Source organism: Caretta caretta, chromosome 8 (assembly GCF_965140235.1).
Source record: "Caretta caretta isolate rCarCar2 chromosome 8, rCarCar1.hap1, whole genome shotgun sequence".
In the NCBI taxonomy this organism is placed as follows: domain Eukaryota; kingdom Metazoa; phylum Chordata; order Testudines; family Cheloniidae; genus Caretta; species Caretta caretta.
The window spans coordinates 31,134,295-31,159,431 of NC_134213.1; the positions used below are offsets into that span (position 1 = coordinate 31,134,295).

The 25,137-nt window shown below is 41.0% G+C and overlaps 2 protein-coding genes across 4 annotated transcripts in view; one reads left to right on the forward strand and one right to left on the reverse strand.

Annotated features, from left to right (window-relative positions):
* Positions 1–25,137, forward strand: part of DOCK2 (dedicator of cytokinesis 2) — a 488,728-nt gene that overhangs the window by 242,800 nt on the left and 220,791 nt on the right. The gene's annotated exons all lie outside the window — the stretch shown is intronic.
* The window catches only part of INSYN2B (inhibitory synaptic factor family member 2B), a 116,588-nt gene that overhangs the window by 14,768 nt on the left and 76,683 nt on the right, over positions 1–25,137 (reverse strand). The window contains exons 2-4 of one of the 2 annotated variants that reach the window (XM_075131371.1): positions 21,444–23,881; positions 18,697–18,771; positions 16,273–17,766 (exon numbers count right to left, since the gene is read on the reverse strand). In XM_075131371.1, coding sequence (XP_074987472.1) covers positions 17,757–17,766; positions 18,697–18,771; positions 21,444–22,834 — 1,476 coding nt within the window. In that variant the 5' untranslated portion in view covers positions 22,835–23,881 and the 3' untranslated portion in view covers positions 16,273–17,756. Of the gene's footprint in view, positions 1–16,272; positions 17,767–18,696; positions 18,772–21,443; positions 23,882–25,137 lie in introns of those variants that run through there. The other variant, XM_048861501.2, reaches the window with a different exon arrangement.

A 25,137-nucleotide genomic window follows, 5' to 3' on the forward strand; every position in this document is an offset into this window, starting at 1 on the left:
ACGGGAGAGTGCATCAGCCACTTTGTTAGAAGCTCCTGAGATGTGTTGGATGTCGAAATCAAAATCTTGGAGAGCTAAACTCCACCAAAGAAGTTTTTTGTTAGTTTCTTTGACGGTGTGAAGCCACTTCAGTGCAACATGGTCGGTTTGCAGGTGGAAACGCCGTCCCCAAACATATGGGTGTAGCTTTTCCAGAGCGTAGACAATGGCGTAACATTCTTTTTCAGTGACTGACCAGTTGCTTTCCCTCTCAGACAGTTTTTTGCTGAGAAACACTACAGGGTGGAATTCTTGATCAGGTCCTTTCTGCATTAAAACTGCTCCCACATCACGCTCAGATGCATCTGTGGTTACTAGGAACGGTTTGTCAAAGTCTGGGGCCCTAAGTACAGGGTCAGACATGAGTGTCGCTTTAAGCTTGTTAAAGGCCTTCTGACACTTTCCGGTCCACTGAACAGCATTTGGCTGTTTCTTTTTGGTTAGGTCTGTCAGTGGGGCAGCGATTTGGCTGTAGTGCGGTACAAATCGTCTGTAATAACCAGCCAAGCCTAAGAAGGATTGAACCTGTTTCTTTGACTTTGAGACAGGCCACTTTTGGATAGCATCCACTTTGGCCTGTAGGGGGCTGATAGTTCCTTTACCCACCTGGTGTCCAAGGTAAGTCACTCTGTTTAGGCCTATTTGACACTTCTTAGCCTTAACAGTTAGTCCTGCCTCCCTTATGCGCTCAAGGACTTTTTGTAGATGTTCCAGGTGGTCTGCCCAGGAATCCGAAAATATGGCCACATCGTCAAGGTAGGCGACTGCATATTCTCCTAATCCCGCTAGGAGACCATCTACAAGTCTTTGGAAAGTGGCGGGTGCATTTCGCAGCCCGAAAGGGAGTACATTAAATTCATACAGCCCGAGATGTGTGATGAAGGCTGACCTCTCCTTGGCAGATTCATCTAGCGGTACCTGCCAGTACCCCTTGGTTAAGTCCAAGGTAGAGATGAACTGGGCCCGTCCCAGTTTCTCTAATAGTTCATCTGTGCGTGGCATTGGATAGTTGTCTGGGCGAGTTACAGCATTTAGCTTACGGTAGTCCACGCAAAAACGTATTTCCCCATCTGGTTTGGGAACTAGAACCACTGGGGATGCCCATGCACTTTCAGAGGGGCGGATTACACCCATCTGTAACATATCCTGGATCTCCCGTTCTATAGCAGTTTAGCTTGAGGAGACACCCGGTAAGGTTGGACCCTAATTGGGTGAGCATTACCTGTGTCAATGGAGTGGTATGCCCGTTCAGTCAGTCCTGGGGTGGCTGAGAACGTTGGCGCATAGCTAGTGCACAGCTCCTGGATCTGCTGTCGCTGCATACGCCCAAGGGTCATGGAGAGGTTCACCTCTTCCACACCACCAGCACTTTTCCCTTCGTAGTAGACACCTTCAGGCCACTCAGCGTCGTCTCCTCCCTGGGCTGTAAACTGACAAACCTTTAATTCTCTGGAATAAAAGGGCTTTAGAGAATTAATATGGTACACCTTAGGCTTCCAGTTGGAGGTGGGGAATGCTATGAGATAATTAACAGCTCCCAGGCGCTCCTGGACCGTGAATGGCCCTTCCCACGATGCTTCCATTTTATGGGCCTGGAGCGCCCTTAAGACCATGACCTGGTCTCCTACTTTGAAGGAACGCTCTCTGGCATGTTTATCATACCAGGCTTTTTGCTCTTTTTGAACATCCTGTAAGTTTTCTCTAGCAAGGGCTAAAGAGGTTCGGAGGGTGTTTTGTAGGTTGGTTACAAAGTCCAGAATGTTAGTTCCTGGAGAAGGTGTAAATCCCTCCCATTGCTGCTTCACCAACTGCAATGGCCCCTTAACCTCACGGCCATATACAAGTTCAAATGGGGAAAACCCTAAACTGGGATGTGGTACAGCTCTGTAGGCAAAGAGCAACTGCTGCAATACTAGGTCCCAATCATTGGAGTGCTCATTTACAAATTTACGTATCATGGCCCCCAAAGTTCCATTAAACTTCTCCACCATGCCATTTGTTTGACGATGGTAAGGAGTGGCAACCAAGTGATTTACCCCATGAGCTTCCCCAAAGGTTTTTCATAGTTCCTGCCAGGAAATTAGTCCCTGCATCTGTGAGGATGTCGGAGGGCCAACCTACCCTGGCAAAAATGTCTGCTAGTGCCTGGCACACACTTTTAGCCCTGGTGTTGCTTAGAGCTACTGCTTCTGGCCATCGGGTGGCAAAATCCATGAAAGTCAGTATGTACTGCTTTCCTCTGGGTGTCTTTTTCGGAAAAGGACCCAGAATATCCACAGCTACTCGCTGAAATGGAACTTCAATGATGGGGAGGGGTTGTAGAGGGGCTTTGACCTGGTCTTGGGGTTTTCCCACTCTTTGGCACACCTCACAAGACTGGACATAGGTAGAAACATCCTTGCCCATTCCCTCCCAGTGGAATGACCCCCCCAAACGGTCTTTGGTCCTGTTCACCCCAGCATGGCCACTAGGGTGATCGTGGGCTAAGCTCAAGAGCTTGGCCCGGAATTTAGTTGGAACTACCAACTGTCTCTGAGGATGCCAGTCTTCCTGGTGTCCACCAGAAAGAGTTTCCTTGTATAAAAGTCCTCTTTCTACAACAAACCTGGATCAATTAGAAGAGCTGAGAGGCGGTGGGTTGCTCCGTGCCGCCATCCAAGCTCTCTGGAGGCTTTCATCTGCTTCCTGTTCGGTCTGGAACCGTTCCCTTGATCCTGGAGACATCAGTCCCTGATTGGATTGTGGACCTAGGCTTGGTCCCTCTGGAAGCGATATAGGGGATGGAGCTGTTTCTGTTGACTGTGAACCGCTCTCCGCTGGTGCACTATGTTGGGATTCAGGCTCCGGCTGAGCCTCTTGTGTCGGGTTATCGGCTGCTGCCAGTTCAGGGTCGGTGGGGCCCTCTGGTGTTGAGGTTGCAAGTACTGGATTCAGTGCTGACACTGGGTCTGGTGTTGGTTGTTTGGCTGGTTCCGGTTCTGGGACTGGTTCCGTCTGGGTCTCTGGGACTGGATCCACTACTGCTGTTGCAGACATTGGCCTGGAGTCCGGGTCCATCACCTCTGACTGGGTCCTGATAGAAGTTTTCGGAACAGAGCTAGGCCTCACGGCTTGTTTAGCCTGGCTGTGGGTGACCGTTCCCACCCTCTTGGCCTGCTTCACATGATTGGCCAAGTCTTCCCCCAACAGCATGGGGATGGGATAATCATCATAGACTGCAAAAGTCCACATTCCTGACCAGCCCTTGTACTGGATAGGCAACTTGGCTGTAGGCAAATTGAAAGAGTTGGACTTGAAGGGTTGAATCGTCACTTGGATCTCTGGGTTGATTAAATTGGGGTCCACTAAGGAAGCATGGATAGCTGACACTTGTGCTCCGGTGTCCCTCCACGCGGTGACCTTCTTCCCGCCCACACTCACAGTTTCCCTCCGCTCCAAGGGTATCTGGGAGGTATCTGGGCCTGTGGACCTCTGGTGTGATTCCGGTGCAATGAACTGTAATCTGTTGGGGTTCTTGGGGCAGTTGGCCTTTACATGCCCCAGCTCGTTACATTTAAAACATCGTCCAGCTGACGGGTCACTGGGGCGAGGAGGGTTGCTGGAGAATGGGGTGGTGGGACGATAAGGGGTCTGGAGGGTTCTTTGGGAGGTAGGTGGGGCTTTGGGCGGCCCCCGGTAATAGGGTGTGGTCTGGGATGGTCCCTTCTGGTCTCCGCTCCAACTGCGACCAGTTTTCTTCTTCTCTGCCACCTCCACCCATCTGGCTCCAATCTCTCCTGCCTCAATTACAGTTTTGGGTTTCCCATCTAGGATGTATCTTTCTATTTCCTCAGGAACACCCTCTAAGAATTGTTCCATTTGCATTAGGAAGGGCAAATTTACTGGAGATTCAACACTTGCTCCTGATATCCAGGCATCCCAATGTTTCACAAAGTGGTAGGCATGTCGGGTAAATGACATGTCTGGTTTCCACCTTAGGGCTCTGAACCTCTGACGAGACTGCTCGGGTGTTATCCCCATTCTGACTCTCGCCTTGGATTTAAACAGTTCATACTGGTTCATGTGTTCTTTAGGCATTTCAGCTGCCACCTCAGCTAAGGGTCCACTGAGCTGCGGCCTCAGCTCTTCCATGTATTGGTCAGTAGAGATGTTGTACCCAAGGCAGGCCCTTTCGAAGTTTTCTAGGAAGGCCTCAGTATCATTGCCTGCCTTGTAGGTGGGGAACTTTCTGGGATGGGAAGTGGTACTTGGAGAAGGATTACTAGGGTTTGTTGGGATATTGTGCTGAGCCTTTATCTTCTCCATCTCCTCCACATACTTCCTCTCTTTTTCCTTCTCCTCCAGTTCTTTGTCCCTCGCTTCCATAGCTCTCCTGTGAGCAGCCGCTTGGTGTTGTTCTGCCTCCCTTTCTTGTTCCTTTTTCAGCCGCATGAGTTCAATCTGTCTTTCATGTTCCCTTTGTCTTTCCTCAGCCTGAAATTTGGCTAATTCGAGCTGTAGTCGAGCCGCGGATTTTGCCATTCTAACCTCTCTGTTTTTAACTAACTTTACACCCGAGGTTTAGAAATAAACAAACAAAACTTGGCTGTAAAATTTTGCTGTGCTGGAATAGAATACCTATTCTCTGATAGTGATTGTCAGCCTACAGAAAAAGACAATTCCCTTGTCTCTGCTCTGGGCCCAAATTAAAGCAAAAAACCTCCAACTACTTGGAAACCTGCTTACCCAGCCCAAAGAAAAAAAAATTCCTTTTCAAACCTGTGCTCCTTGTAAAACAAAAAAATCAAAATCCTAAAAAAAAAAACCCTGCCACTTTTGTCTCCAGGCAAATGGGTAGAGCACACCCCTCCTATTTACTTTTAGGAAGAAAAGAAAAAAAAACTCTGGGTTGGAAGACTGTGAATTTCCCTGCAGGAGTTAAGTACCCTGCCTCCAGGCAAAGAAAACCTGCAATTCACAAAGATAATCCCCTTTTGTCTCTGCTTGGCCACAAAGCAGAGAAAAACCAAGCTGCTTTCAGTTTCAAAGCTTTCTGGACTTCCTTTCCAAAGGAAAAAAAAAATTCCTTTTTAAAATCTGTATTTCTAGTTCAAAAAATCTCAACTGGATCTCAAAATGATTTCAGGTTAATCCCACCGCTATGCCACCATGTCAAGGTTCCTCCCCCACTCTGAACTCTAGGGTACAGATGTGGGGACCTGCATGAAAAAAACCTCCTAAGCTTATCTTTACCAGCTTAGGTCAAAACTTCCCCAAGGTAGAAAATATTCCCCCCCGTTGTCCTTGGACTGGCCGCTACCACCACCAAACTAATACTGGTTACTGGGGAAGAGCTGTTTGGACGCGTCTTTCCCCCCAAAATACTTCCCAAAACCCTGCACCCCACTTCCTGGACAAGGTTTGGTAAAAAGCCTCACCAATTTGGCTAGGTGACTACAGACCCAGACCCTTGGATCTTAAGAACAATGAACAATCCTCCCTACACTTGCACCCCCCCTTTCCTGGGAAATGTTGGATAAAAAGCCTCACCAATTTGCATAGGTGACCACAGACCCAAACCCTTGGATCTGAGAACAATGAAAAAGCATTCCGTTTTTTACAAGAAGACTTTTAATAAAAAATAGAAGTAAATAGAAATAAAGAAATCCCCCCTGTAAAATCAGGATGGTAGATATCTTACAGGGTAATTAGATTCCAAAACATAGAGAACCCCTCTAGGCAAAACCTTAAGTTACAAAAAAGATACACAGACAGAAATAGTTATTCTATTCAGCACAATGCTTTTCTCAGCCATTTAAAGAAATCATAATCTAACACATACCTAGCTAGATTACTTACTAAAAGTTCTAAGACTCCATTCCTGGTCTATCCCCGGCAGAAACCAGCATATAGACAGACACACAGACCCTTTGTTTCTCGCCCTCCTCCCAGCTTTTGAAAGTATCTTGTCTCCTCATTGGTCATTTTGGTCAGGTGCCAGCGAGGTTACCTTTAGCTTCTTAACCCTTTACAGGTGAGAGCAGCTTTCCCCTGGCCAGGAGAGCTTTCAAAGGGGTATACCCTTCCCTTTATATTTATGACAGTAGGGGTGAAAGGTTCTTTATCCCAGTACCAGTCAACATAATCACCGACATAATCATGACTTGGATGGACTTGAGAAGAGCTACACAGATGGATTCAGGGGACCACTCAAACATATGTAATGGAAGCCATTCCACTGGCAGTAACTCATTGTATTGCTTTGGGAAGACTCAGGATAGGTGAGGTTCACCAAGGGAAAAGTAGACTAATATGTGAAGCAAGGTTTACTGAGCAGAGGCTCAATATGTCAGCAACTGAAAAGGGTAAAACATGCATATTGTACCTACAGATTGCATATAGTGTGCATAGTTTGTACCGCAGAAAGAGATAGGGGTGTTGGTCTTTCAGATTTTCGAAAAGGCAAGTTATCCCAGGAGAGTATAATAGTTTTGGACTGCTTTGATTGCTTTTCTCTAACGCCCCCCTCTTCTCCCCTCCCCCCCCCATGAGATATCTCCTTGAGAAGGATATTGGACAGAGATGCCCACCTTCATCTGTTTTGTCTCTCTATATTGGAAGCTGTTCAGGGCAGGAACTCTCTCTTACTGTATGTATAGTTGGGGTACGTAGTCACTACTCTAATACAAAGAAGGAAAAACAAGATCCGGCATTCTGCTACTGCCCTCCCTTCCTCACTGCAAGCATCTGTAACATAATTACTAAGAGCTGCTTTATTGCGTAAGATGATCAGGTGGGGATGAGCCTCATAGTTGGCCCTTAGGAAGGAGCTGTACTGCATAATGCCCAATTTTGCATTCTCATGGCTACAGGTGAAGGATTACTCTTATTTCAGCATAGGGAACAGCCTCCAGTGCTATGGAGCCCAGGAGCCCTGCATAAATTCTTGGAGCTCAGAAACGTCTGAGACTTTTTTCCCTTTTCTATAAGAGAGGCATGATAGTAGGATTGGGAACCAAATGGACTCTTCTTAGTGTGACAAGGTGGGTGAGATGGCAATTTTCTGCAATATCTTTGGGAGATCTTACTATATTCAGTTTATGTATCATTGTGGGCCAGCGATTGTATGGAATTCTGTGGGGGCAGGGTGATCAGGCAAATTCACTCAAGACCAGTACCACCACCTGGAGACACTAACATATACTGGATTCTCCAGAAACCATCAGACAAAGAAAAGACTTTTGAATAAATAGCCTGAGTTTAAACTGACTCAGGACCTTCTTTCTGATCCAGCAAACAGATAGGATCTTCTGCCCAAGAGGGGGTGGGACCCAATCCTTTCTGGGAAGGTTTGGAAGGACTTCGGCTTACTGAGGCACCATGAGACTGATGGGTTATATATATGGTAAGCTTTTTAGTGTGCATGTAGGTTCTTGTATTGTTTTTAATTTGTAGGTTCTTGTATCGTTTTTAATATGTTTTCTTTGTTATGCTTGTTGTACTTGCTTGGAAGGGATGTGTTGTAAATTATGCCTGCAGGCGATCATGCTTTTTACAGCTTCTGAAGAGAAAGCAAAGCACATACACTTGCCTTCTAGGTAGTCTGGCTTGCTGGGAATATCATTGTGTAAGCAAGGAACTGTGCAGCCTGGAGAAACCCCAGTTGGGAGGAGGAGAGATGCAGGTCTCCACCCAAGGGAGGTGACAGTTGAGAAGCCAGGAGCCTGGCGTGGGTACACTTGGGGGACCACGGAGGGGGAAAACAAGTGCAGTTGCCCTGAACTATGGTGCTTAGACTTCCTCTGTGGCCTTGGGCAAGTTGCATGACTTCTCTATGCAACTCTTTCCCATGTGCACAGGGGGATAATATGTTCCTGCCTTGCAGAAGAGTTGTTGAGGATTAATGAGTTGTCTGTAAAGCATTTTGAAGCTGATAAATATCAATTTGGTAATCAGGAGTCCTAGTACTTTGCAATTGAATAAGCAATGAATTTAGCAGTGTGCTTGGTACACTAAAAAATGAGTTACTCGCTGCATACAATACCGAATTTGTGTGTGTGGAATTTATAAACTGTTGTGTAACAGAAATGCTTTTCAGAAAACGTTATCAAGAGAATTTGGGGAGTTTATGGATATGCAGTACACTTAAATTAAATTAAAAACAATTCTAGAAAGTGAAGGATGTTAAAAGGGCATGAAATTAGTGTTCTATCAGATTTCTTGAACTAAAGGCAACCTTTTTACAATTCCGTGAAGATATTGGTTGAGCCTACTGCAATGTGTTAATCAATAGGCCTCATGTATCAACGTGCATAGATGGTGCAAAACAGTGGAATTTTTTAGATCCAATTCATAACCAATAAATCAAAGGTATTATTGAAAGGATTGTTTTAAATAGCTAATGTAAATGTTTCTGGAGCAGTTACAGCCCCTGAAATATGCTAGATTTTTTTGAACTGATGGGAAAGGTTTCCCTGAAATATGCTTCTAATTAAGTTTTGTTCATTATTTATGCAGTGTAATTTCCATCGGCACCACTCTTCACATATCTGACTGGCAAGTTCATCACTTTCCAGAGCGCATCTGCATTTTGATTAGCCCTTAGAGAATTGCAGATTTGCTATGGCTATAAATAAACATGACATAACTTCAAAACCATCATGCCTGTCTTTGCAATACAGCAAGGTTTAAATTCTGCTACAGTGGACTGGAGAAGCTTACATGATGATCAGTCCTGAAAACAATGAATAGTTTAAAAATACATCCAATGACAAAAGACGTATTGAAAGGAATGTAGTCTGAGAAGCTAATGTTCAATGCAGTATTTTTTGTTGGGTGTCCTACGTGTTTGGAGAGGGATGAAGCTGTAGCAGGAATATACCATAGGTAGAATGGGGAGTTCATTCATTGAGCTGCTCTGATGGTATGGTTGCATTTAATTCAGGAGCTGAGCTCATTGGACTGGGTTTGTTTTTCTATATAATGTTTTAATTCATGTACGAGCACCTATGGCTATTGGATTAGCCCTTTGGGTCTTGGTGGCAATGGAAATAAATGAATTAAAGAAAAGAGAGAGAACTTTCATTTTCCTTGTAGTACAATTTGGCATAGAAAACATTAGTATTCTTGAAGACGGGCTGATTATGTAAGCTGACCATCACGATAATGCTGATATTTTAATATGCTAATAACTGTAATTAACTGTACTACTTTCAGCCCTCAGCAGGCAAATATTTTGTGCTGTAATGAGTTTTTAACTTCAGGGAAGAGTTGGCTCTTACAAAAAAAAAACCAAACAGACAAACAAAAAGCAAAACTAAAACCCTGCACTTTGTGCTGGTTTTAACAAATTTGCTTTCCTTAAATTTATGGATTAGTAGTCATGCAAAATTTTCAAACTTTGGAATATTTGTAAGTACTTAATTTAATTGATTTGCTCTTTTTCTATATTGTATCTATAGCTGTTTCCAAATATTTATTCCTTTCAAACTTAATTTTCTGATTAATGACTAGATCCTCTAGTGGTCTAATCAATGAGCAGCAAGCTAAACAAAAATAACTCTACAATATATTTCTTAGCTTTAAGGGATGCTTACTCCTGTGAATCAAGAGTTTTGCACAGAAGAAACATGTGAAAGTTAATTTTTTCCTACTAGGATAGGCATTTCATTTGGAGAATTGTTAATCTGCTGTTAACTCAGTTCCTAGATAAAAATAGATTTTGAAAAATGCTACAATAAAACATGGAGGATTGATATAAAAATTGCCTGACTTATGAATGTTAGAGCCAGGCTGCTACTACATATGGTTGAACTGAGCAAAAATAACTGGCTTATTCTGTGCTTCTTGATATGTGATAATAGTAGACACATAAAACAAACAAAAAGCCAAAACTCATGTGCACATTTTCAGGAAAATTCATTTTACATTTTCATATCTTACCTTGAAATCCTATGGCAGCCTAGCCTATTTGTTTGTTTTCATTTCATATTTAAAATAATAGACAGAATACAAATTGTGTTCGGTAAGGGAGAGCGATATTAAATCTCTTATTTGAAGGTTGTGTCTATATCTTTTAGATAATTGAAGTTATTTTATGTTTATAGGTTATATTTATCTATACATATGGAGTAAGTTCTACACATCGCAGACAAAATACTTAGTGAAGATTCTTGCAGTAAGCAACGTTCACATTAGAAAAAATACATGGCAATAATTTTATTTTTAATGCTTAGATTTTACTAATCAGTGTAATAATTTAAAGTACTGTAGATAATCTTACAGGATACACATTCTCTTCATAACTACCTTTTTAAAGAAATTCACATTCTGTAATAACTTTGAGCCATCAGACAGTTTTGAAGCATAACACTATACTTCACTGGTATGTATAGACAGTGTTGTTGTTGTTGTTGTTGTTTTGTTTTTAAGTCTTAAAGTATTTTCAAAATACATCAGAAATGTATTTCCAGAGGGTCAAATTCACAGCTCAGGTTTTGCCTCATTTTGAGCAGAGAAAAGAGAGTAAATTGGTAGGTGGATGGAGTAAATTAGTGTTATCCTTGCTAGCCACAAAGTCCCTGTAGTGAAGGTTTCATGTCCTTTCAAAAAAGAGCAGTGCAAAAGGCAAGCATGAAAACACCAATCTTAAAAGCCAGGTCTCCACTGGGCGGGGAGGATCAATCTAAGATATGCAACTTCAGCTACATGAATAACGTAACGTAGCTGAAGTCGATATACTTAGATTTACTCACTGCGGTGTCTTCACTGCAGTGAGTCAACTGCTGACGCTCCCCCGTCGACTCCTCCTGCACCTCTTGCCAAGGTGGAGTACCGGAGTTGATGGGAGAGTGTTCAGGGGTCGATTTATTGTGTCTAGACTAGACACGATACATCGACCCTCGCTGGATCGATAGCTGCCTGCCGATCCGGCAGGTAGTATAGACATACCCATAGTCTCCTTAGTCTAAATTTACCCTGTACTCACTTCTCTAATTAATGCCCATATCAATACCTTATTTTTCAGATGTTTAAAACTAAATCTTCCACCCATAATTTCTTACATTTTGTGTACATTGCAATTAGACACCCACAGCTGGCCCGTGCCAGCTGACTCAGGCCAGTGGGACTCATACTGGGGGACAGTTGGCTGTAGATGTTCCGGCTTGGCCTGCAGCCTGAGCTCTGAGACTCTCCCACCGTGCTGGATCCTAGAGCCCAGGCACCAGCCTGAGCCCAGAAATCTACACTGCAATTAAACAGCGCTGCAGTTCGATTCCAGTGTAGACATACCCACAGTACACATAAGGCCCCTGGGATCAGCATTGCTGAAGATGAACCAACATGGGCCAAGTCAAAATTATTATAGTGAGGGGGTATGCAAGGGTTACGTATTACTGATTTATTTAATATTCTGAAGCTGGAATTTAATAAGACACATTATCCATTAGAGAGATTTCAAAAAGCATGTGTTGTCATGTTTTAATTTGTTGTTCAGTGGCTTAATTAGTTGCAACTAATAATGGAAACTGCGATATAAACTAGCGAAATGAAGTTTTTGTTTTAAGGCTTTTCTGGCATCTCCAAGACCTACTCTAAATTGCCAGCTGTCAGATAGCTTTTTCTATTTTTGCTTAGTGTGGGTTCTGTTATTACCCGGTAATTTAATTCTGCTTAGCACTTAGTTTGACTACATTAATCAATTGATCCTGGGAATGCCCTTGCAAAATAACTATGTATGATCATTCCCATTTTGCAGATGGGAAAACTGAGGCATAGATAATTTAAATGGTTTTGCCTGAGGTCACAGAGTAAGGCGGCAGAACAACTAAAATTTAGGAGCCACCCACTAGGACATGTTATAGCTGGCACATGGATAAGAAGGGGCTGTTTCATTTGTCCTCTGCAGTACAAATGGCATTGGGTGTACAAACAGTTCTTATCCACGTGGAAATGGAAGGCTGCTGCCAAGATACACTTGTTTCCTTTCATTTTTATATTTGACGTTTGGTAAGAAGATCGCTGGTGGCCCCATGGTCTCAAACTTCTGTATAATCTTTTCAAGTTGTTAGTTGGACTAGTTATGCTACGTTTTCTCTTTGCTTCTTTAATTTCAGATTTCTGTCATTGGTCTCCCTTTTGTGGACACCCATCTAGCCTGTTGGCTGTGGAATCCCTCTTGGTGGTGGTTCTCTACTTGTTTTACCTATAAAGGGTTAACAAGCCCACAGGTAAAAAGAAAGGAGTGGGCACCTGACCAAAAGAGCCATTGGTAGGTTAGAAATTTTTAAAATTGGGGGAAAACTTCCCTTTGTCTGTGTTGTAGTGTTCTCTGGAAAAGAGGGGAACCGGGAATAGTTATGCTGTGAAAACCTTTAAGCCAGGTATGAAAAATCATCAGATCATACCTAAAGATTGCTTATCTGAAACCCCAGAAATGTAAGTAAATTAGGGATTGTCTAAAAAGATGCAATTAGGGTTATTTCTTTTATTTTTTATTGGCTTGTGGACTCCTCTGTGCTAACCCCAGATGGTTTGGTTTTGTTTGTAACCTTTAAGGTGAACCTCAAGAGAGCTATCTTGATGCTTAATTTTTGTAATTGTTTCTTTAAGATCTAGCAAAAAGCCTAAGTTCCAAATGTATTTCCTTTCCTTTTGGGTTTATTAAAGTTTACCTTTTTAAAGAACAGGATTGAATTTTTGTGTCCTTAAGAGGTTTGTGCATATGTTGTTTAATTAGCTGGTGGCAATAGCTAATGTCCTTTGTTTTTTTCTCAGCTCTTCCCAGGAAGGGGGGTGAAAGGGCTTGAGGGTACCCCACAGGAAGGAATTCCCGAGTGTTCCTTCCTGGGTTCACAAAAGGGGAGGGGGGTGGGTTGCACTTCGGTGGTGGCAGCATCTACCCATCCAAGGTCAGAGAGAAGATGCGACCTTCGGAGTTTAATACCAGCCTGGAGTGGCCAGTATTAATTTTTAAAATCTTTGCGGGCCCCCACATTCTGCACTCAAAGTGCCAGAGTGGGGAATCAACCTTGACAGGGTCTCTGTGAACTTGCATGTTTCCCTGAATCTGCAAGATCCAGCGGTTTGAGTGTGCTTGACACCTTGCAGAATTAGACCATCGGGGGAGGGAGTGTGAGCAAGGTCAGAGAATGCGCTGCAATTTCAGTAGGAGTTGAGGCTCTGAGTACCTCTCAAGAGTGGCTCTGTATGATCTATTTTCTCTTTAAAACCAAAGATTTATTATGATGGCCTTTCAACATATGTCACCTCTAGAAGGGTTGATTGTGATGGTACAAATGAAGGCAATCATACTGAGTGGTGGAGATACCTAAGACATCTTACTGCCTGAAGGTAATGCAGTCCTAAGGTATCTCTTGTAGAAAACAATTTTGCTGGCGGAAGTTGGTAAGGTGCTTTTTTCATTCAGTATGTTAATTTCTCAGTTGAATACAATGGGACTTTAGCAAGAAGGTGATTGAACAAGATAAGTTTGATCTTGGCTGTTTCATATCAGAGAACACTTTCTGTTAAGATTTGATAAGCAAATTATAAAACTTTCTATCTATTTTGGATTAATGAAAGGCATTTATTTGTTCAGGTAGTTTGTTGGCTTCCTTATTAGCATTTGATGCCACTGAAGTCATAATTTAATTAAAAATACAGTGATTAAGGAAGGCTTAGCTATGTAAGAACTATGGGAGGAAAACAGCAGGTTTCAAATATGCATATTTTCCTAGTCGTTTGTTTAATTTCAGATTATAAAGTGCACCCAATGCAACAGTCACTGAGTGTACCTACAAAATTAGAAAATGCTTCATAGCATGTTAACAAATATGGGGGGAGAGAACCCTGTCCACAAAAAAATGCTCATCCTCTCACCTCGCTTACTTAGGGAGAGGACTGGGGAAAGAGAGAGAGCTGGTATCTGAAATAGACTTGTATAGGGCTTTGATTTTGGTTATTAGACTGTTGGGTCCAGTGTCTTAAACATGTGCACATCATCCTGCTTTGACGAAGTGTGGGTGAACCTCTCTAATACTTGGGGTAAACAGGACCCTCTCCCTTTTCGTCAAGTTATTTCCCTGTAATTATTCACATCACTTTGTTCTTGCCTGATTTCAGCTATAGCCACCCCAGACTGTTCCAGTATCTTGACCAGGACCTGGAAAAGTAGAGAGTCTGCACCATTGGGTCCAGCAAAAGTCATAGATGTGATAGTCACCTGCATATTGAGATTTTAACTTTATCCCCTAGTGGCCTTACCTCCTTTTTAAGCAAAAGTGACAGAATAGAACCCCTTTCCCAAGGTACCACCCATGAGAGAGCCCTTGGGAAAATGAGCAAGAGCTCAACATCATCCACGGACATCTCTCAGAAAAGGAAGAAAAAAGCCACTCAGGCAGCTTACCCTAGGCAGGATGTGCAGGCAAGGTGTGGTCTGTGGTATCAAGCTTGTACTCAGATAAGAATAAAGGACATTTACCAGACATATTAAGAGGCCAATAGAAGATCTACACGGGGGAGGAACGGAGCTGAGGGTCGTACTGGAAGTGGGTACTTACCTGTAGCCTAGCCTGTGTGTGTAATATATCATCTACTCTTAAATATATTTTTGATACTCTCTAGGACATGGAATTCTTACAAAAATATTATGTTTACCTTACCTTGTATAGCCTCCTGAGAATAACTGAGTAATAAGCTTGTAATGTTGGTTTAGTGATTGCAACACATGAATACAGAAACATATATTCAGTCATATTTCTGCACACTATGTTCAGTGTGAAATTCACCATAGCGATTTCTCACAGTGCAGCTGATCGCTTAACTAAAAGCGCAAGGAAGTGTCTTCTCTTGTTCATTAGCTTATTAGACATGCTTACAAGTATATCATATAAGCCTTATTATAATTTGAAATGTAAAATGACAGTTCTCATCAGTACCATTGCTGTTATGTAATGTTGTTTTAATCTTTATTTTCTTTCATCAAATTAATTGTTTTCCTCTCCTAATTATTTGAGCATTGGAATGTAGGTAGCAGGCAGTAGTGTAGTTTTGAATAATAATGAGGAAAAATATGAATAAAACCTCAGTTTCACATGGAGGATTTCAAAGACCAATGTTAATAAATAATCAGCACGTCAAGGTTATAGATCACTGAAAGTTTTGTTAATTATTCTCAAAATATGAGAAGAAATGTGTATAGTGACATTGTATTTTGTGCTGAAAGAAGACAAAAAAATGAACAAGATGAATAAGTTTTCTTGTTTAGAAGCAGAAAGCATGGAGTTTGGTGGGAAATGTATGTGTCAGCTTTCTTTTTTAAAAGGTATATTGTAGATAATGTGGCAAACACATCCCACATGGAACTCTAACATAGGTTTTGTCTACGCTGTGAAGCCTGTGCTGGCATAGGTATGTTGGCATAGACCTCCTAATTTATACGCAGCCTACTATGATAGAAGGAGTTTTTCTGTCAGAGTATGAACACGACCTCTCCGAACAACATGAGCTACATCGACAGAAGCCTACTTCAGTCAATGTAGCTGCATCTACGCTGGCTGGCTGTTTTTTTCACACCCCTGACACAGCTATGTCGACATGACTTAAGTGTAGACAAAAGGAAACCAGGATAAATTGAAACAAGGAGATGAAATGCTTATAACTGACTTTAGGTAGGTTTTGGGAATCTATTTGAGCTTTATACAAGATGAGAGATCTGTCTAGAAAAACATGATTGAATCCCATTGGTGGGTTGCTCATTGAATGGGCATGACAGGTATTTTTTGTGACTTAGCAAATGGGAGCGTGTGCTTTGGGCCCATTGCTCTATGAGGATTATGAGATATGAGTGAAGCTTAGAGTAAGGCCACTGTGGTCTGTAAAGAAATGGAGATAATAAAAACATCCCAAAATTTTGGGGAGACAGGAAAAAGATCATCCATTATTGACAAATTATTTGAATCTTTCCTGACATCTTCCAACACCCAGTCCTCAGTTGGTGAACCCTTTTTCTGTCATCTCAAATGCTGAAACCCATTGCCAAAATTCCACTTCACAACAAACCCACACCCCAGGAGCAACCTGCCCTTGTGAATGACAAAAGCCTCTATCTTTAGAACTGCCAGATAATTCCAGGACTAAATCTTGCAGCATTACGTTTCTGAAACAGTAGAAAATAACTGGAAAAACAAACAAAACCAAAATTTTATTCAATTAAATATACAAATAGTAACACAAACTATACCAGACTGACTTTCATTTCAATTCCTATTGAAGTTAAAAACAAACAAACAAACAAACAAAAACCAAACAACACCCTCCCCACACATCCCAAACCTCTGATTTTGAACAAACATGCTCTCTCCAATTCCACCCTCACCAGCAATTTCACACAATCCCTTGTCAGATTCTTTACTGATATACCATAGAGATCACAACATCTGGTGCATTATTTAAGTTCAACCTATCACTTTAGAACTAGGAGCCTAGTTATTGGCTATATATTGTAATAACACTATCAGAGTTTAAAGTAGGCATGTTTAATGCTAATCTTGCTGTACTAAGGGAGTTAATTTTGCATTCCACCCTGGCAGTTCTAGCTGCTTTTTTGCAATCGTTGACTTGCTCCTCCAATCCTCCCCTCCTCCTGGCTCAACTCCTCTCTCTGCACAGAATCTCACCAATTTCTTCCAAGAGAAAATAAACAAAATATATCGTGACCTTCCCCCCACTTCCTAGCCAGAGGTCAGAACCAATACTATATTCTCATCTTTCTTGACCTGTGAACTGCGTTCAACACCATAGATTGTTCCTTTGCTTGAAAACTTGTCTTCCCTTTGCTTCTGTGACTGACCTCTCCTGGTTCTCCTTTTATCTCTCTAATTGCTCCTTCAGCCTGTCCCTTAGAAGATCCTCCTCATCCCCCACAACTTTTTTTTGTCTCTGTCCTTCTTCCCCTTTCTCCCTCTACACCTTCTCTGTGGATAATCTCATCTGTAAATGCAAATTCAACCACCATCTTTGTGCTGAGGAGTGACAGATCTACTTCTCTGTTCCAGACCGACCTTTCTGATCGAACTAAAAACTTGGTCTGCCTCCTTGCCATCTCCTCATGGATTTCTAGCTGTCAGCTCAAGCTTAACAGAGCTAAAACAAAGCTCTTCTGCCCCCCACCCCGCTCCACCTCCTTTCTCAGTCACTGTGGACACCACCATCCTGCCTGTCACTCAAGCCCATAATCTGGGTGTCATCTTTGATTTGGACCTCTCTGTAGGTCCTCACATCCAAGCTATGTCTAAATCTTGTCAACTCTTTCTGCATAACATCTCTAAGACCACGCCTTTCTTATCCATCCGCACCGCTAAAACGGTCATGCAGGCTCTCATCTCTATTATTGCAATAACTTTTTGTCTGGCCTAGACAAATGCAATCTTTCCCCAGTCATATCCACTAATGATGGTGCTGAAAAGATAATTCTCTTAAATTGTCATTTTGACCATGTCACCCCTTTCTTTGAATCCCTCTGTTGGTTCCCCCTTCTTTATTGCATCAAACGTAAGCTGCTTGCCTTTTGTTTCAAGGGACTTCATGACCTGTCTTCTCTCATTCACTGTTGAGATGACTACTCCCATCTCGATCAGCCAATGATGGCAGCCTCCATATTCCGCTTGCTAATTTTTCAAACAAGTGACTTTTTGATTTCTCCCAAGCTGCACCTGATGTTTGGGAGGAGCTCCTCATATACATCTGAAAAAGTACCCAGTTATTTTCCTTTGGATTCCTTCTTAAAACTCTTCTTTGCTGTGATGCCTACAAAAAAACCAACTTGATAGTGGTTAGGCAGCTGCTGTGCTAATTGCACTGTCTATCGTGATGATCAATATTGTCTCATTGTTTCTCTGTACTCTGCCACCATCTGTCTGTATTCATCTGCTGTTTCTTGTCATAGTCTTAGATTACAAGCTCTTTGGGTCAGGAGGTATCTTTTTTTCCTGTGTTCATACAATACCTTACGCAATGGGGTCCTGGCCCATGACCCGTCTCCTAAGTGCTGTGGTAATACACACAAATAAATAACGTGTCTTCAGTTCCCAGGCACCCAGAGAGAGGTTCCCACTCTGCTGGTGGATACTCTTTATGACCCTGCACATTTTATTGATGCACATGTACAGCTTCCAGAACACACTGAAAAGTTACTTGGCTATACCAATTTTAGCTAAATAAAATGGCTGTCTCACTAAGAAAATTGTTCCTTGAATTGAAATGTGAGCTCACTTTTGTTCTGTACTTGTCTACTTTTTACGTGAATTGCAGCTATAACTAACTTGAGTCTGGAGGAGGATTGATTCTTCACCTTTTCTGAGGTTTAACTTAATTACAGGAATACCCAAAGGAAATACCAATCAGCAGAGACTGCTTCAAAGAATTGCAAAGCATACTAGTGAAAATGAGGCAATATCATGTCCATGGCTGCTTCTAATTTAATTTTCTTAAAAGCACCAAACCTTTCGAAATACTGCCAGCCTTGAGAACTTTCTTTCTGTGCCTTAAAACAACACACAATAACTTTCCGCTCTTTTATTAATGATTTACAATAGTAGAATTATAGGTGCAAGGGAAATATTGTGTTGTACCCTGATGACATCTATGCATACTATACCAAGTAGCAGGAGGTACCTGTAAATGATACATGCGGTGTTCTGGCAAGTGCTGCAGTTGTTGAGGTCTTGGCCAGTGCGATAGAAGTTGCGCCTGCAATAGACAATAGCTGCTGTAATTTATATAAAAAAGCTGTGAACTGAAAAGCTAGAACTCTTATAATAGACCTAACCCCTCTTTACAGGCATTTTAAGTATCCTAATCACAAATGTGACACTAAAATTTGTTGCTAAGAATCTGGTTTAAAACCAACCAAAGCACATAAATTTATCATCTTGAACCTCTGCCCTTAAACTCATTTAAACTGTGGTGCTGATATTGTGTTCAGGGGATTCGCTGGAAAGCAGGTGATTTTGTACAACTGTTATCTCTTATATGAATACCTTTACAAGAACACTTCAATTATAAGAACACTTTTTGACTGGAACACATTTGAACTGTTTGCTATGCTTTCTGTACATCAAAATATCCTTTTTTTTTTTTTGCTTTCTACTTTTCCATTCCTTTTCTTTTTTCTTTTGTCCCCTTCCTTTGAACAGAAAAGCAAGGCAGCTAAACATTCTCATTGAATAGTGCCACAAAAGCAAATTGACATAAATGGCTGTATCAAAAAACAAGTTCTTTTCTGGTTTATCCTTTTTCAGCCTGTACCGGTTGGACAATTCTTTGTGTATTTGAAAAATAATTTAAGAAAACAAACAGTTCTCTTTGTAGCTACTAAGAAAGTTGATAAAACGAACAAGCTGGCAGGTTGCAGAATTGTTGTCACTGGAGATATTCAAGGCTAGGCTTGAAAGTCATCTGTCAAGAATGAGTTGGGGACAACTGCAGTAATTTAGTCATGCTGTAGAGGTACGTCCTGGGTGGTTCCTTCCATCCCAGGTGTACAATCCATTGAAGTCAATGGCAGCTTTATCTGCATAAAAAGGCTGTGATTATAGGATTCCCAAAATGATTCTCTAATGGCTTTTCTGAGAACTAATCTCAATCTGTTCTTTTCAACAGCAGTAGTGGTGCTACTCACAAAAGCAATGGGAATAATTATGACACAGTTTTAGTACCATAGTCAACACAGTCACCAAATGATTCTAGAAAGACAGATTGAAGCCTGTCACTGATGCTGAAACAGAGGCAGCTGAGGAGCTTTGCAGTAATTCAGTTTCCAACAATGTGGTAACAGAATAAAAAGGAAGAACAAATGTTGTAGAATGGTCTGCATTTCACTTTACAAGGTTGCACCCTTCTGGAATACTCAGATACATAATCATCAACAAGGCTTTTGTCAAATGAGGGCAGACTCTATTTTTGTTGTGTGTGTGGGGGAAGATATCTTCCTCCTCAGAGGTTCTGGAAAATTAGCAGAACTACTTCATGGAGGTTTCACCACTACATGCCCTGAGCTATCTCCACAGCCCTAGAAGGATCTCTTTGGCAGTAGGTCATCCAGCTACAATGTACGCCTCTCTTGTTCACTCCCTGCATCTTTCTGTAAAGACTCAGGCCCCAAATCATGATCCCAGGTCCTGCCCATCATCTTTTGCACTAGAGCCATGCTGTTCCTGCTGCTTGGGGGCCTTCTGCAAATGTGGAAGGAAGTGCAGGGATTCCTCTGTAGTGTAACTAGTGATAAGGATTAAATACTGCTAATGTACATGGCATGAGTTTAAAAATGTGCAATTATCTTATTTGCCTTTTGTTATTGGTAATTATGAAAGCAAATTAGGTGTGCAGTTAAATATGTTTTGCAAGTGCTAACGCATGTAGCTTTTTTTAAAAGAGAGATCCTTAATCTTCTTTGTGCATTTAAAAGGATTGACTAATTATGTGCAACATATTTTTAAAAACTAGAAACGATCTCTAACTGTTGTTAGTTTCATAAAGAGTTCTGAAATGTATTCTCAGCAAATATGCTCTTAAGTCTGAGCCAGTGGTTTAAACTTGGTGACATTCTGAACCCTGTAAAATGGTATATAAATGTCTCGCAACATGTTAGTTTGACATTTTTAATAGTAAGGTGCCTGATCCTGCCACTGTTACTGATGTGTTGCAGACTTGTCCCATTGAAGTCCGAAATCTAATGCACAATTTGCATTCCTAAATCAGATGAGTAATGGTTGCAAGACAGAGCCAGTGATTGCACTGATAACATATAAAGCGTAAATGTGGATCATGGACTTTTACTTTCTATATTGGTAATAACAGAAGGGAAAGCAATAATTCAAAAACTTCTGCTGCCATTTCTTCAAATATGTTCTAGTTAATGATTTTAATGTGGTGTGTATATAGTATGTACGTGGGTTGGAATTTGTAGCCAGAGAGAATGAAGGTCTCAGCGAACCTGCAGAATGTTTATGGCACAAGTGGTGCCCTTATTTCTGTTCTTAAGACACCACCTTAAGGAGTGAGAGGGGCTTTCAGGTTCCGCGTTCTTTCATAGCTCCTGTCAATTAGCGCTATCTGTAACCATGCTTTTTTTTTTGTCACATAGTATCTTGCCCCCTTTTAATCAAAATATGATGGATGGACAACATAGATAAGCCCTAACTGATCTGATGTTTTGTAAGTTCAGTGCTAATTAATGCCAAAATGTAAAGACATTTGCTTTCTCTGGAGTGGCTCAAATCTATAAAACAGTAGAGAGAATATGATTTTGCAAACATTTTTTAAAATATTTCAAAGGAAGATTTTCAGTAGCAAACAGCCACTTCTGACTTTTTGATAAATTACTTAACAAAATAGTTTTTTAATATTAAAGTAAACCATACCCTTCACTGAGGGCTCTGGCTTTTTCCAGGTCTTGAATTACATTCAAAAGGACTTTAATCTTCTCCTGGTTTGAGTGTAAAGATTCCTCTATGGACTGCAGCTTGCCTTGTAGGGCACATAGTTCACTATGTGCCAAGTGAATTTGATTAATGTCTCTAATCTCCTTGTTGGTTTCTGGTTTAATTTCATTCCCTGGAAGATGGGACTTTATGTGAAAGTCTTCTAAATAATTGCAATACTCTGGAACATATGACCATGTAGAAGTTTTATCCATTTCAGTGTGACACAAGGGAATAGATTTTGACTCATTACTGCTGGTCAATGATGTTATTCCATGATTATCATTAGTCAGCACCATGCAATCAGAGCCTGTTTCAGGCTCTGTTGGCTGTTGATGATCTCTGAGAAAGCAGTGGGATGAACTCTGGTTCGACAGAGGTGATAATGGAGTGATTTCATTAGTGCTAGTGTCTTTAGTGGATACAGGTAACTCCAAAACACTTTTTTCTTCACAAGAGTCATAATGTGGATTAATTTCATTACAGTTCCTGGTATTGTTTAAGTAGGAGGGAGATTTTCCTGATTCGGATGGCAGTGTACAGTTTTCATTGGATTGGCTCATAGGAGAACGTACTGAATCATTTAAATCCATGGACATGTCTGAAGCATAAACGGAAGTGCTATTGTCCTGTGGAGAAGTCAGATGTATGTATTCAGGCACCTGTGTATAAACAGTTGCCTTTTCCAGTATTGTGGAAGTATCTGACGCTGAGTGGATAGGCCCATTGCTTTGTGCTTTACACTCTCTTTGAAATAACTGATTGGATGTCTTGGCTCTTCTAGATCCATCTTCCGAATGTTTAGTTATTCTTAAGTAAGAGAGGTCCAAAGACATGTCTTGCTCAGAAAGATTGCCGTTGACTTGGATAGAGCATTCCGGCTCAGTTGGCATTTCCATTAAAGACTTACTTGTTGTCAGTTTTTTCTTTTTAAAAACTGGAAAATGCTTCCTGAGGCTGGGAGAAGTTTGAATAGCAATATTCCGATGCCCCTTCTGAGCCCTTGGGAAAGAGAGAGAATAGTTTGGCAGGTTATGGTGCCTAGATATTTGTGCCTTTCCAATCATGAGCGTTGTGTCTTTGGCAGGTTTAGCGTCCATTTCAGTGACACCAATTGGCTTCTTGTTTGTACTATCCTCTTTGAATCGGACTTGCTGAGATTTGCTCCTGCGGTGGTGTGGCTGCCTCATAAAATCAACTGAATCCAGGCTATTCCGTTTGAGTAATACAGGGCGCATTTTCTTGTTTTGTTGGGCCATTGAATCACGGTTTGACGCCTGCAAGTAATAAGTTTCTCTGCGACCCATTTCATTAGGCCATTCGAACAGCATCTGGTGGTTATGCTCCAGATGCAAATGAAGACTTTAACTAATGATTAGGAAACTAATTCTTTTCATTCTGTTGGTTTTTATTTATATTTCTAGGTAATCTATGCTATTTTGAGATATTCTTTCAATTTCTCCCCACATTTACCAATATTTTGTTACAGAGAAAATTATTAGTTAGACCAATCACCAAGATAAACTAAATTTAAAAGCGGCAAAGATTCCTGTGGCACCTTATAGACTAACAGACATATTGGAGCATAAGCTTTCGTGGGTGAATACCCACTTCGCCAGATGCATGTAGTGGAAATTTTCAGAGGCAGGTATAAATATGCAAGCAAGAATCAGGCTAGGGATAATGAGGTTAGTTCAATCAGGGAGGCTGAGGCCCTCTTCTAACCCTAAATAATTTAAATATCCAATCAAAGGAGAGCATTAATGGAGAGAGAATTTGGAATTCTTAACGTTTACATTCTGAAACTAATCTTGGTTTCTCTTACAACAAAAGTATAAATTACAGTAGTCAAGGTATGTTAACTGTTAACTACTGCAAAGATAAATTAGTCAACCACCTTTTCTAATGCCTACTTAGCTAACAGTTAACCTTTCGCAAGAGATTCAAGTTTTGAACTGTGGACCACTTAAATATTTCTTATTTTCATAGAATGTAAATAACATGCATAATAACTGTTTTGGGCAATTGCTTTCCTGATGCATAGCTTTGCTGTAGAAATAGACCCATTAATATCAAACAGAAATTCTTCCTGCAGTGTTGTTGTTTGTTTTTTCTTCTTGTCCCATCTTTTTACTTTAGCAGCTGAAACTAATCTTCTCAAATAGCCAAACAAAGCCAGTGGCTTGTGACCAAGCAAATATATAGCATCAAACAGGATTCAATAATTGATGTATAGTCCTTGCTCTAATTCATGCAAGTACAAGACTGAGCGTGTCTGAGGGACTGTATCATTCAGATGAGATCTGTAAACACTTTGGCCCCAGGAGAGTGGTCCAGACCAGATAGTCAGCATTTGCAGAATAGCAGACAAGTGTTTTCTGAAAATAAAAAGACAATAGTTGCAATTGAACACTGTTGAATACCATTGAAAAGTCTGTTGAATACTATTATTTCTTCCTGCTGTCTCTAAATATTTTTCATCTGCAGTACTCATGTGAACTTTGTAGTGGGATGTCTTAAATGGGAAACTGAAAGATGATGATTCAACATTGTGAAGCACATAGATATTTATCTACTGTGAAATATCGGAACACAACCAAATATATTTTCAGAATATATATTCAATAGAACAGTTTTATTTCCTTTGGCAGTGTGATCAGGATTGCACATTTATGCTAGTTATGGAACTGAACCTGAAATCGCAGATATGGACCTCCAAAGACTTTGGAGAAATCTAGTTCCAGATCTGAAATTGGCTGCTTGAGCTCATTATGTTTGCAGTGGTCAGAAAGCTGGAAAATGCACATGAAAGCTCTTCAACTTAGAGCAAGTTAGGGTTCAAATCTAATTCTGAATCTCTATTTTGCAGCTCAGGTGCATCTAAAATATAGTTGTGTGAATGTGTATAGCCTGGGATCCACCAGAGAGAGTGATGGTGGATCAAGTTAAATGTTGCAAGTGAAACCTTTTGTAGGCTTGTGAAATTTATCTCCTGTGAAGTATAAAATGATTGGTATTTATGAATAAAGTCTCTCTTGCAAGAAATTTGCCTACATCTGTCTGTTCTATTAAGCTACATTTTATCACTTCTCTTTTCAATCTCATAAAATATCTATAAACATTTTGGTTATACGGTAAGCCTTACCTTGCTGAAAAATTGTTAGGACAATAGTGTAATCATAAGCAGAAAACAATGTTTCTGTTATAAATAGAGATCAGTTTAGTATGCACAAAAGTGTTATAACCTTGGGAAAAACCCTTTTTCTGCAGCCATAAAATAAATTGCCAGCTATAATCAAAAATGTTTACTTCATACCATTAACCCTTTCTTAACTACACTATGTCCACTGATCTATGGTATCTACCTGAAATCCACAACATTCCAAGCTTGGCAGAAAATTTACCACAGCCACTATATTAGTAGTGACAACAATTTATCACAAAAATAACATTTTCCTTTTCTTTCCCCCACAGTATTCAGATTCAGATGAAACAAGTAATGAACGTTACAAAACTGAAGTCCAGACTTGGCTTTTGTCAGTTCTAGACCAATGACCGTTTTAAAATTTGCTTTCACTCAAGCTGCCAGGGCTGAAATTGTATGTTGTGATATACCAGGTTCACGTCAAGAACA